We start from the raw sequence: 14,591 nt of genomic DNA, 5'->3' as shown, positions 1-14,591 counted from the left end.
CAATGATTATGGTTTCAAGTCAACTTTAAATAATTTCAAATAAACTAGTTTCTGCTTCAAATAATTTTAAATGGATGGGGTTAAAATTTGTTGCAAATCATTTTAAATAAATTGCTTAAAATTTTTGTATAAATAGTTCACAAGAGATCACATGATTATCATATGTGTATTGATCACATGTGAATTGTACATTGATATATTATATGACCATGTGAGTATATGATTATGATTCGATTATGCAATTGTATAGTTTAAGAGTTCATATGATTATCATATGTGTACTGATCACGTATGAATTGTGCATTGATATATTATGTGAATATGTGAGTATATGATTATGATTCGATTATGTAATTATGAAGCTCAAGAGTTCATATGATTATCATATGTGTACTGATCACATATGAGTTGTATATTCATATATTATGTCACATATTATGTGATATATTATGTAATGATGTGGTACAAAATTAAATGGCTGCAAAGTTACAAATGGCGACTGTAGATAAATTGAACCTGCTCTTCGTTAATAAAGTGAGGTATAAGAAAGATTAAAGATCACGTGTTGATTCTCCCTAATGCACTGCGCTCGTCGTTTATTGTTCTTATACCTATATAGATTGAAGCTAATGGTAAACAATTTGTCTCAGGGGTGGACTGAGTAACTACTATTAGATCGATTAAGTCGACACACTAGGTGCATTGCTGATATGTTTAGGTGGCTGGAAACTGAATTCCTTGTGGCAACAATGTCGATGTTTGTCGAGTGTATTTCTTGTATCAACAATAGTCAAACACACGCTGTAGATCACGATTGGCTTCATTGGAAATCAAATCTAATTTAGGTGAAATGTACAGGCCCGCAAATTTCTAATTTTTTAAATTAATGAACCTATCATAGTAGTTATAGTTATTGCTGTACTTATTAGTAACCCTAGTTGTAGTTCTCGTTATATTGCCACATTTTTACTAGGATCATCTCTCCACCGTTATAGAATTATAGTTCTATGAAGATTATTGTCATATAACAAAACCGGTTTCTAATTCGGTATACCGCCAATTTCAATATCTCCATTAATGGCCATTTAACGAGAACCTACTATAAGCGGTTTCTCACATGAAACTAATATTATCAACATCTATTTTAATATCATTATTCAATATTAAATACCCCAAATTTTATCATTCTCTAAAATTGTTACTGCTTAACATATATTTTTTAAAATATTCCTAAATTTCAATGCGATAGACTTAACTGACACGTCCTCGGTTACAACAAAGTTAGTTGTACAATAGAACGAAAGAAATTAAATGTCAAGCAGATACCACGTAGATTAAACATTGAAACGTCGAAAAACATAACTCACCTGTACGTGACTCCAGACTTTCGGTTTCGGGCTGGATCTCGGATTGCTGGTTGCGCTCGAACTTCCGGAATTATTCGAAACATTTCCGGACGAGGTCGTAGACTTGACGGACGGTTTTTGCGTTTTTTGTATCTGTGCTGTGACTGTTGTTGACGAATTGTTCCGCTGCTGTTGGGACTGCTGTTGCTGCTGCTGTTGCTGTTGCGTTTGCTGCATAATCTGTTGAATGAGCTCCAATTGCTGTTTCGTGAGGCCATCGTTGCTGGCGCCAGGAGACGTAGCACTCTGAAAAACACAATTAACAACATTGATCATTGCTTTATTATATACTTCATTTAATTATCAAATACTTAAATACTTCATTTATATGCAACTTTGAATATTTATTTTAGTATATTTAATTGGATACTGAACACTTGTTTTAAACGAGAGAAATCTATTAACATATTTATATTTTTGTAAGATATTGTATAATTGAAACAAAATTTATTTTAAGAGAAAATGTTTTAAATTGTAACATCGGTGATAAATTCAAATTGTATCAGCAGTGAAATTGGCGGTAAACTCAAACTATAAATATGGCGGCAAATTCAAATATGATTACTAGCACGCGCAACGAGAATAAAAGTCGTTCCTTGTATTAAAATCCAATTTACAAGGATTAAAGAACACAGTTAATCCTCTCTGCGAAGTTCCCCAGATACTCCAAATGCTCAGACGAGCGAACAATAAAAACGACAGGAATATTTCATGCAATAAATTCAAATAGAACAGCGTGAAATCGAAAGAAGCGAACGAGCAACGAGAGAGGGGAATAATGAAAAAGGGCAACGCAAGTGGACAGAAAAGAAAGAAATCTGGCACGCGCGAATACAAACGAAAGAACAGCGCTCGGTGATCGTTTTTCAACGACATCATGGAAAACCCGTAGAAATGCGTGGGTATTTTTTTTTTCGATTCGATGGAACGGCGAATGACGAGCACGAATGACAAAGGGACACGACAGGGAGGGGGATACGGATTTCACGATTTTTAATTAAGAGACGGGTCCCATTGGGTTACCACGGACACACCCGCCTATACCATTCGTGTCATCGTTTCTGAACCCGGTTTCCTGAATTATTCGCCTGTGATCGGTCGGCCATTCAATACTCCCTTCAACCGTGCCAACGTTTCGGTTATTACGAACGACAGCAGCGTGTCGAAAAATCTGGGGGATAATCGATTGGACAGCGAGAGATGTGCGAGATATCTGGCTTCGATTATTTCCTTTTTTCTCTTTTCGTGCTCCGATGATACTGACTCTCCTGCATTATACTCATGCGAGAATTTATTACGCTGGGTTATCGATGATTTCATCAGGAATTTAATCAATTATGAATCACTTTTTTGTTCCATTGCTTTGGAGAAACGTAAATTCTATTATAAATGTATGTATTATAAATGTACTTTTTTTATAACTCTTTCTGTGTATTTTTATAGGTTATGTAGATTATGTATGAAAATGTATTTTGGGAGACAATTATTGATATTGATCTTTAGTGAAATTATTAATTTTTCTAACAAGTTGAAAGTACTGTTTATGGTTGTAGTTGGAACAAGTTAAAAACTGCCTCAAAATGTCTTAGAAATTATATCAAACTCATAGAGACTATCTTACAAATTATCTCAAATTTGTTGAGGTTATTTCAGAAACTATTCTAAACTTTTTCAAACAATGTCAAATACTATACTCAACTATCATATCTATAATGTCAAACTCTTTCAAACTGCCATCCTCCTTACTTCAAACTATTTCAAACTACATTCCTGACTACTTCAAACACATTCAAACTATGTTCTCTCCTCTATCAAATTCTCTCAAACAACCTTTTTTACTGCTTCAAATTCTTTCAAACTACTTTAACCATTACTTCAAACTTTATCAAACTACTTCAGCCTCTATTTTAAATTCTAACAAACTATTTCAGCCACTACTTCAAACTTTATGAAACTACTTCAGCCTCTATTTTAAATTCTAACAAACTATTTCAGCCACTACTTCAAACTTTATGAAACTATTTCAGCCTCTATTTTAAATTCTAACAAACTATTTCAGTCACAATTTCAAACTCTCTCAAACTAGTTGCTTTTTCAAACTCTACCTCATTTTCTCAACTACTCCTCCAAACTCCTTTCAATTCTCCTTCATAAAAACCTTGCATACCTCAAAATTTCTTCCAATACTTTCAACCCTATTTTCCCTCTATTTTCCCTTCTTACAAATTTCTTCTAATATGAATAATCTTATGACAAAATTACTTTGACCACTTCCTAACTGTATTTACCTTAACTGACGTCCTAAACTAATACCACTAAAATAATCGTGAATACCAAAGAAAATATTTAAAAATCCCGTAAATCCATATACCAAAAAATGAATTACAGAAAAGAGATTTATACAATACCGTAAGTTGATGCATAGTTTTAATCTATAACAAACGAGTTAAATGTTTGTAGCATGGCGAGCAGAATATTCAAGAAAGAAGAGAATAACATCAATTCGGCTGACGTGAAATAATTGTGCAGCAGCCGCTAATCACTTTTACGCGGGCGCAACGAGTGCACGTAGCAACCAGGGGTGCGTCTGCAGGGGGTGGTTTGAGCGCCCGACACGAATTGGACCGTCGATTAAAATTGGATTTGTTAATTAGCGCTGGGAATGTGGCGGCGACCGTTCCCGATCCGACTCATACCTTATTAAACCTTCATCTCGTAATTTCCGCGCTGCCATTCGTCATCGTTGTAATCAGTAGTCGGTTGTTTTCCGTCCGCGAATGCTCGTTTCGCACTTTATTCTGTTCATTTTTCCCTTATTTTGACAGGAAGAACAAAGCAACACTTTGCTATCTCATAATGCCAAACGAGTGTTGGCGTTTAATTCGCAATGACGTTAATGTGTCATTTTATATTCATAATGGTGATCCATTTTTAATACCTACTTTATAAAATGTTAGAATATACATTAAAATGTATATTGAAATTTAAGGATGGTATACATTAAAATAAACATAAAAATAATGTATACGTAAAAGGACACATTCATAATAAATTAAGTAAATATAACATATTATACTAAAACAGTATAAATTAAAATAAATATACACATCAATTATTAAGAAGTAAAATTTTTATGTACATACTGAAATGCACTATGTACAAAAATATTAGTACACACTTAAACTTGTTAAACAAAATTGTCATATAACTAAATATTTTCAAAAGCAAAATATTATCGCTGTATTATTATATCACAGACCTCAATTATGGATATTATACGGAAATTAACCTGATTACTCTTTCGAAATCCAGCAGAAAGGTAAAATAAAGAAGTTCTATATAGTTAGCAAATTGGGTTGAGCCAATGTCGGATAATTATAGTTAAATATTTAGATTATTTAGAAACAGAACCGATCGAGCTCTCGTTGCGTATGAAGAATTAAACGCGTGAGATTGCATGACCGAGCAACGTGTGTTTGTCTTTTAAATATGAATCTGAATGCATTCGGTTCCTTTAATTTTGAATTCGAAACGGTTGAAACGTTTTCACGAACAGAAAATAACAATGTTATTAATTCATTTTTAACAGCTAGCTAAAGAATAATAATTTGCAGTGGGCATACAAGGAATATATGAATGAAGGGACACTGAGATATAGAAATAGAATTTAGGAATATGATTTGGGATCTAGGGATATTGGGATTTAGGGAGATTTGGAACTAGGGAGATTTGGAATTAGGGAGATTGGAAACTAGGGAGATTTGGAATTGGGGAGATTTGGAATTGGGGAGATTTGGAATTGGGGAGATTTGGAATTGGGGAGATTTGGAATTGGGGAGATTTGGAATTGGGGAGATTTGGAATTGGGGAGATTTGGAACTAGGGAGATTTGGACCTAGGGAGATTTGGACCTAGAGAGATTTGAATCTAGGGAGATTTGAATTTAGGGAGATTTGGAACTAGGGAGATTTGGAACTAGGGAGATTTGGAACTAGGGAGATTTGGAACTGGGGAGGTTTGGAACTAGGGAGATTTGAATCTAAGGAGGTTTGGAACTAGGGAGATTTGGAATTGGGGAGATTTAGAACTAGGGAGATTTGGAACTAGGGAGATTTGGAACTAGAGAGATTTGAATCTAGGGAGATTTGGAACTAGGGAGGTTTGGAACTAGGGAGATTTGGTACTAGGGAGATTTGGAACTAGGGAGATTTGGAACTAGAGAGATTTGGAACTAGGGAGATTGGGATCTAGAGATCGAGGGATCTAGGGATCTAGGGATCCAGGGATCTGGGGATCTAGGGGTCTAGGGATCTAAGGAACTACAGATTTATGTATGTAGAGATTCAAACATACTAAATTCTATAACTCCAAACATTTTGTAATTCGGAAATCTAAAAATATCTCTATTTAGAAATATAAAAAATTGCCAATATAATATAGTGATTTTCAAATATAGTAATATGGGTGTATAGAAATCTAAGAATATAAGAACATAACAAGATGTACAGATCTAGGAATATTAGGAAGTAGAAAACATACATCACAGTCAGTTTAAAATGTTGAGTTCTCACGAGTGACGCTAAACGAACGAATAAAGTAAAGTCGCTCGGGGATAAAAAATTACAGTAAAATACAATCCCGCCGTCGCATTATCAATCATTCAATTTTTTGTTTCCTAATATTTATCACATTCTCCCCGGCGTATCTAAGCCCAAGCTTGTCATGCACGTCCACCTTGCCACGACTATTTGTAATCGTAACAAAGTAGCTCCAGACACGGTCCACGAGGAGAGCGTATTTGTTAGCCAGCAGCTCGCGGATGTTCGTTCTTCAAAACGTCTCTGAAAGTTTGCTGTTATCTCTTGTTGAACGAACGAGCTTCCCTGACAAATCGTCGTTTCCGACGATAGCAGACCGAGTGTCGACGAACACCGCCGCTCACACTCGCTTTCACCCTCTTCGTGTTCCTCTTCGTATCGTCCCTTCTTCCCATACCGTGTCCGACACTCTCCCTCATCTTTCTCTACAGGGTGTTCTTATATCAGCGTTTCTAAATTGTGAGGAATTTATAAAAATGTGGGGGGAGTTTAGTGTACTTTGCAACAGGAGGATATTAACGTCTTATGGGCATCATGGGACTTTGCATTAATACACAATATTGAAAATATTTGAAAATGACATATTTTGCGAATTTTCGAAAAAAGTAAATCATTAAAGTTAAAGTACATCTTTGGTAAAATAATTTAATCATGGAAAACTTCATTCCAATGTACTTGAGTACAGCATTGTCACACATTGTAGTGCTGTTTAGGCGTAATTCTGCCGTACAGAGAAGCAGTAAAGTTCAGCCTAGAGGTTAAAGGGCTGCCTACTTCATCTAGAACCCAATGCGACCATCACACATTCCTCGAAACGTTTGCCTTGTCCTTGTTTTTTTAGCTCATTTGTTGTAAATGACCAATAGTTCCTACCACCGAAAGTGAGTCTGGATATTCACTTTTTATTCTGACCAACTGGGGCCTTTCATAGTCTATTCAGACCTCTGGATCAACCTTCCATACGCTAACTCCTGGGTTGTCTACATATGACGGTTTTCAGGTCAACCCAAGGTCAGAAACGAAAATACTTGGAATATTTCGTATTACTATCACTCACCAATATTTCTCATTCATATGTTTACATCTCGGGTTCAATATGACTTCCATTATCTAGAATAAACTTTTCTGCTGCATGCAATATGCTTTTGGTGGCTTTTATTGTTGTTTCAGATATGGATGCACAGGCTGTTATTTTTCGTTTCGAATCTTTGCAGAGCAGTGTATTGTAATTTATATTGTATTTAATGTTTTTTGGAATGTAATGCTACATATTTGTTATATGAAAAAGACGAGTTTAACTGATTGTAAGTACACAGTGATCTTCGTGTTAAAATGTAACTCAAAAACCCAAATTCCGTAATTGTAAAAATTACTAAAAATTCAAAAATTAATGAAATTCAAAGAATTATGTAATGATGTAAAAAAAATACGTAACACTTTGTTTGATGAAAATGAAGGTTATAATTCTTTCTAAAAAAATATTAAAACTGCAACAAATTTATATGTACCTTCATATTGTTTGTAAAATCTACTATGATTTTTCCCTCTTCCAATTTTTTATCGTTTATGAAGAATATGAGAAATTATGACGAACACCCTGTACATACACGCTCTGTTAACAAATGCGAACGACATTTTTCCCAGATCAATCTAACGTTACTTCGAAATGGAAAAACTTTGTAACCCTCAGTATAGAAATGGGAATTTTTAAATTTTGAATTTCGGAGTAAGTAATATTATGGATACGAGAACGAAATGAAATTTAAAATATACTGTACGAATATTACAGTTCTTGGCACAGAAACATTTTCTCTGTTACAGTTACAATTTACAATTTTTTGAAATTTCTTTGCGAATTTCAATATCTTTAGCATTCATGAATTTTTCAGCGGATTTTAGTGCTTTTAGTTTTCAGAAGGTTTTTGATGAAGTTTAGTATTTTCAGTGTTTGGGAATTTTAAAAAGAAATTGTAGTATTTTAAATATTCACATTTTCGAATTTTCAAGTTTTCAATTTTTCAAGTTCTCAAGTTCTCAAGTTCTCAAGTTTTCAAGTTTCCAAGTTTTCAATTTTTCAAGTTTCCAAGTTTCCAAGTTTTCAAATTTTCAAATTTTCAAATTTTCAAGCTTTCAAATTTTTTAATTTTCAAATCCTTATATTTCCCAATTCCCAAATTTGCGAATTCCAATTATTCCATATCCTTAAATTCCCAAATTCTCAAATTCCAACATTTCCCAATTCCCAAATTCTCCAATTTCCAAATTCCCCAATTTCCAAATTCCCCAATTTCCAAATTCCCCAATTCCCAGGTTCTCCAATTCCTAGATTCCCCAAATCCCAAATTTCTAAATTTCCAAATCCTTAAATCCCTAAATTTTCAAATTCGAAATGCCCCAATTCCTCAATTTTCCAATTTTCCAATTCCCCAATTCCCCAATTTTCCAATTTTCCAATTCCCCAATTCCCTAATTCCCCAATTCCCCAATTCCCCGATTCCCCAATTCCCCAATTCCCAAATTCCCAAATTCCCAAATTCCCAAATTCCCAAATTCCTAAATCCCCAAATTCCCAAATCCCCAAATTCCCAAATCCCCAAATTCCCAAATCCCCAAATTCCCAAATCCCCCAACTTCCAAAACTCTCCAAATCATCAAATTCCCCAATATTCCATCTAACAACCGAAAAATGTCCCAACCCGAAATTAGCGAAACACATTCGTTGGTGGTTAACGACAGAACCAGAATCGTGGAGGGGGTTGTTTCTCGCGATTTTCAGGATCCATCGTTCTCACGCGAGAATCGCATTATTTTTCTGCTACGTTCCCTCCATCTTTCACGTCGTTCGCACGCTCGTTCATCATCCGCCTTTCTCACCAGCGACCCACTTTTCCCCGACACCCTTTTCCACCCCCTACCCCTTTCCATCCCGTTTACGATATTTCAGCGTCTCCGTTCTATTATTTATAAGCGTGTACAACGATACTTCTTCTTCTGCCCGTTTCCGGCCTGGCATTTTTATTTCAATTGTCCCACCACGTGAACGGGAAACGCGAAGTTTTTAATTGTTCGCCAACCACGAGATCGCTTTTTTTCTTCTACGCGGCGTTTTTGGTTCTCTTTTGTCTCGCGAAAAATTATTTACTTCGTCTACGAAATGTATCAGAAATGAATAATTCGTGTAAAACGTTTGTGGGAAATTTAACAAAATTTTTAAATTAAGTTTCTGACTGTAGATGGTAATGATGGAAATTGTTTTTTATGAAAATCGTGTTGAAAGGGTATATGAAAAGTATAATAAAGAGTACATAATTTTGGGATGGACTGTACATTGTAGCATCTCATTTATATTTCATATTTTGATATTAAATTTGCATTTGTTGGTTGTTTAAAAAATTAGTTATAATTGTTTAAATATTGTACTTGTTATTGTATAGGTTGCTAGTTTTACATTGGTTTCAGATAGTAATATTTTTACAATTTTTAAAATTAGTTATTTTTGATACAATGTATAAAATAAATCACTTCTTGACAATTTTAGTTAGAAATTCAATTTAATTAACTATTCGGTGGGTGGTTAAAAATTAGTTAAGTTAGATTGTTACAGAATTTTAAACAGAAGAAAAGAATTACTCAAAATAATTAAATTGATAATTTTTAATATTTTAATATTTGTTACTTGGTAAAAAATAAAAATTTGTTAATGTGAAAAATAAATAAATAAATTCTACAACCCTTGAATAACAAATATTAAATTCTACAACCCTTGAATAACAAATAATAAATTTTACAGCCCTTGAAAAACAAATAATAAAGTTTACAGCCCTTAAAAAGTAAATGAATAAACTCTACAACCCCTAAAAAAAAATATAAATAAATTTTGCAATTCTAAAAGAAAAAAAAATAAATAAGTTCTACAACCCTTAAAAAATAAATTTTATAACCCTTAATAAATAAATAAATAATTAGAGGTTCATATAGCACCGAAACAAAAGTTACAAAACAGTTTTCTAATTCTCTTACACCATTCATTATTCAAACTGGTTACATAAATTTAATTAATTAGGCAACATAAAGTTCTCGCACATATTAAATCATATATTTCAAACAGTCCCGTGTAAGAGTACACAACTAAACAATACTGCGCAAACATTTATGGAGATACAATTCAATTAATTATGTTAATTAAGATACTTAATATCATACTCGATAATGAATCACGTTTATTAATGGCGGCACTATTAATTTCGTTCGCTATGCGCCGGAGAAATAAATACTGATTTACCACACAATATTCAGAGTGCTTTAGTTTCAATCTCGAATAGATTTCATGGATATTTTCAGTTTACAATTTTCATTTGTGTTATTTCATTTTTTATGATTATTAATTGTAAGAAACTTATGTCATAGTTAAAAAATTTGTTGAGTATTTTATATATTAATTTGTGTCTTTATTAATTACGAATTTCAATTTGTAAATTAATCGTATGTAGCAATTTGTAAATTAATTACAAGATGCTATTTTGTAAATTAGTTACAAATTGCAATTTTCTAAATTAATTACAAGTTGCAATTTTGTTAATTAGTTACAAGTTGCAATTTGTAATCAATTATAAATACAAAATTTGTTATTTACGTTATAATTACCTATTAATAATTGCACACATTGTTGTAAATCATTATTAAGACATTTATAAATATTTTTCCAATGTTGCAAGATTTATTACAATATAATTACATGTAAATAATTACACACACTATTCTTGCATATTATCATTAAATTTATAATTGTAGATATTATTTTGAATATTGCAAAATTCATTATGATATGACTGCATATAAATAATTGCACTCATTGTTTTTTCAAATTATGATTAAATTTATAATTGTAGATATTATTTTAAATTTTGCAAAATTCTTTACAAATATAATTACCTGTAAATAATTGCACACATTATTCTCCTAAATCATTGTTAAATTTATGTAAATATTTTTTTAAATATTACAAGATTCATTACAGTACAAATATATGCAAATAATTATACAAATTATTCTCTTAAATCATCACAAAATTTATCATTGTAGAAATTTTTAAAAATATTACAAGATTTATTATAGTACAAATACTTGTAAATAATTATACACATTATATATTCAAATTATCATTAAATTTATAATTGCAGATATTTTCCCCAATATCCCAAACATTGCATTTAAACATTAAGGGCTGACAAAATTATTTTTATCCATACTGGCACATCTTTTGTCTGCTTAAATTCCAAAGCACTTTTAACTTCGATATTTCCGACACTTAGTTCGTTCTCAACTATTTCCTCCGAAGGAAATCGAACAAATGCGCGAAATTTCTCGCATCCCTCTTTCTCCACTTTTCGCGTTGCAATTTCAATAAACAGCAGTACAGATAAAATCCCCGTAGGCGACTCGCATTTTACTCGTTGTGCTTGCTGTATTCTTCAAAATCTATAGGCTCTTTCAATAATTGTATCACATTACTAAAACGATATGATCTTCAAATTCTCACATTCGCAAGTTTTTAACTGTTTAAAGATTCCAATTTTTGGATTCATAAATTTTGGGTTTCTAATTCTTCAAAAATAAAAAATTAGATTTTCATGTTTCTATATCCTCAAATATTCAAATTCAATTCTTAGGCTTTTAATGTTACAAAGGTTTAATTTGACAAATTTTTGTGGTTACAGTTTAATATATTTAGAAATTCCTACATCCCCAAATTCTTATGTTCTTAGATATCTATATTCTGAATTCTCAAATCCCTATATTCCCAAATTCCTATATCCCTCATTCTCTATATTTCCAAATTCCTATATCACCAAATCCCTACATTCCCAAATTTCCTCATATCCCCACATCTCCACCTCCCCAAACTTCCATGTCCCCAAATCTCCACGTCCCCAAATCCCCACGTCCCCAAATCTCCACGTCCCTAAATCTCCGCGTTCCCAACTTCCCAAATCTCTAATATTCTCACACCCCCAAATCTCCACGTCCTGAAATCCCCACGTCCCCAAATTCCCAAATCTTCAATATCCTCACACCCCCACATCTTCACGTCCCCAAAATCTCCACGTCCCTAAATCCCTACGTCCCCAAATTTCTAAATTTCCAATATCCTCACACCCCCAAATCTCCATCTCCTAAAATCCCCACGTCCCCAAATCTCCACGTCCCTAAATCTCCACGTTCCCAAATTCCTAAATCTCCAATATCCTCACACCCCCAAATCTCCACGTCCCCAAATCCCCACATCCCCAAACTCCCACGTCCCAAAATCCCCACATCCCCAAATTCCCAAATCTCCAAATTCCTAACCATAAAAAATAAGAAACTTTTAAATACAAAAATTCAAATTACATCAACTCAGTACAATTTCCCATAAGCACATATGTTACCACAAGTTACCAGAAGTCCAACCAGTATCCATTACTACAAAAACCACACACAAAATATAAAAATGACACAATAAGTAGAAGAAGTAGTAACAAAAGAACGAATAAAAAAGCAACGAATGATAAAATACTCTCCGCATCAGAAACAATGAAACAACCTGTACTCCGTAGCGACGTATCTCATATCGAGGTTGCGGGAAGCTAGAACGATCGAAAGGCTTCACGTGGATGGGAAATTGAAGTTTGAAAATGTATTCCAGTATGAGTGACACGTATGTTATTGTCGGGAGATCGGCGAACGAGCATCCGGCGTGCAGGTAAAAGAGCAAAGAGAAGCGGAGATGCGTGGAAAATGATTGTACGCGTGTTACACCTCTGAAAAATTACTCTGCATTGAGGTATACTCTTGTTCACTGCCTTCAAATATAAAAGACGAACTAATAATAAACAAAATTAGTTTCAAACTAAATTGAGTAACTATTAACAAGTTCAATTCATACAATACATACATTATTCATATATCCTTCACCAAACCGATACATAACCTCTCATGTTCAATATAGATGATTATAGTGACTAAAATAATATTCAAGAAATATAAATTAAAAGGTTGAAGATGATATGCGAGTCTGTGAATTAAAATTTTTAATTTTTAACTTTGAACTAGGGAGATATGGGACTGGGGAGATTTGGATCTAGCAAGATTTGGATTTATGGAGTTTTGGATTTAGGGAGAGTTGGATCTAGCAAGATTTGGGACTAGGGAGATTTGGAACTGGGGAGATTTGGAACTGGGGAGAGTTGGATCTAGCTAGATTTGGAACTAGGGAGATTTGGAACTGGGGAGAGTTGGATCTAGCTAGATTTGGAACTAGGGAGATTTGGAACTGGGGAGAGTTGGATCTAGCGAGATTTGGAACTGGGGAGAGTTGGATCTAGCGAGATTTGGAACTGGGGAGAGTTGGATCTAGCTAGATTTGGAACTGGGGAGAGTTGGATCTAGCGAGATTTGGAACTGGGGAGACTTGGATCTAGCGAGATTTGGAATTAGGGAGATTTGGAACTAGGGAGATTTGGAACTACGGAGATTTGGAACTAGGAAGATTTGAAACTAGGGAAATTTGGAACTAGGGAGATTTGGAACTAGGGAGATTTGGAACTAGGGAGATTTGGAACTAGGGAGATTTGGAACTAGGGAGATTTGGAACTAGGGAGATTTGGAACTAGGGAGATTTGGAACTAGGAAGATTTGAAACTAGGGAAATTTGGAACTAGGGAGATTTGGAACTAGGGAGATTTGGATCTGAGGAGATTTGGAACTGGGGAGATATAATGTTATACTTCAAAATTTGCATTGAATGATTTTACAATTTCATATTTCACAAAATTTATTTGTATATCAAAACCTTGTATTAATATGAAATACCTTGTAGTATAATGAAATGAAGAGTCTGATGTATAAATAAATGCATTGACATGATGTTTCATGTCACTTTGATATACAAATAAATTTGAAAGATGTGAAATTATAAAATCATTCAATGCAAACTTTGCATGGCGTTATAATGTGATTTAGGGTTTAAAATTGAGACCTTAACACGACGTCTAAAGTATATAATTACTGAACAATAGAAGACATTCACAACATACTAAATATTCTAATTTCAACTAAGTCAATGCCTGACTCAAAATGAACTGAAGCAAGGTATTTATAATTCCAACTAAAAATGCACCATCCTCAACGCAAGTTTCTCGCGCGCCATCTTGCTCGTTTATAGGAAAATAGATTCCCGGGCGTCATCGTGTCTGTTGACGGCGAAAGGAAGAGAGGCAGGTAAGAAAAGTTAGCCTTAAGTGCGTCACTTCAAGAACAGCAGGGCAAACACGGTAGCCAGAGGCAAGTTTCAAATGAAAATTGACGGCTAACAGCGAAAATATGTGGCCAGAGAAAGATCTTAACACTTGGCCGAGGTCTCCAGGTACCGGCGAACTTGAACGAATTAAAACTACGGAAACACTTTCTTTTCCCTCGACTTGTCGGCAAAACTTGCTTTTCTTGTATCGAAATTTTCCTTGCGTCTCTTGCTTTTAAATTGAAAAAAATACTTGGAATACCAAAATAACTTTTTAATATGTTGTGTAAATGACAGCAGTAAGCATAC

The 14,591-nt window shown here is 33.7% G+C and overlaps 1 protein-coding gene across 11 annotated transcripts in view; it reads right to left on the bottom strand.

Annotated features, from left to right (window-relative positions):
- LOC100876992 (uncharacterized) overlaps positions 1 to 14,591 on the bottom strand; it is a 514,205-nt gene that overhangs the window by 84,203 nt on the left and 415,411 nt on the right. For 10 of the 11 annotated variants that reach the window (XR_013039710.1, XR_013039711.1, XM_076536597.1 and 7 more), the window contains one exon: positions 1,368 to 1,652. The exons of the other annotated variant lie outside the window; for it this stretch is intronic. Coding sequence is in view for 8 of the 10 variants with exons in the window: in XM_076536597.1 (XP_076392712.1) it covers positions 1,368 to 1,652 (285 nt within the window). In the remaining 2 variants the exon portion in view is untranslated. The remainder of the gene's footprint in view (positions 1 to 1,367; positions 1,653 to 14,591) is intronic. 11 annotated transcript variants of the gene reach the window in all.

This window comes from Megachile rotundata, chromosome 10 (genome assembly GCF_050947335.1).
Source record: "Megachile rotundata isolate GNS110a chromosome 10, iyMegRotu1, whole genome shotgun sequence".
Classification (NCBI taxonomy): Eukaryota; Metazoa; Arthropoda; class Insecta; order Hymenoptera; family Megachilidae; genus Megachile; species Megachile rotundata.
Note: the sequence above shows the minus strand (reverse complement) of the source record. Positions and strands in the feature narration are given on the sequence as shown.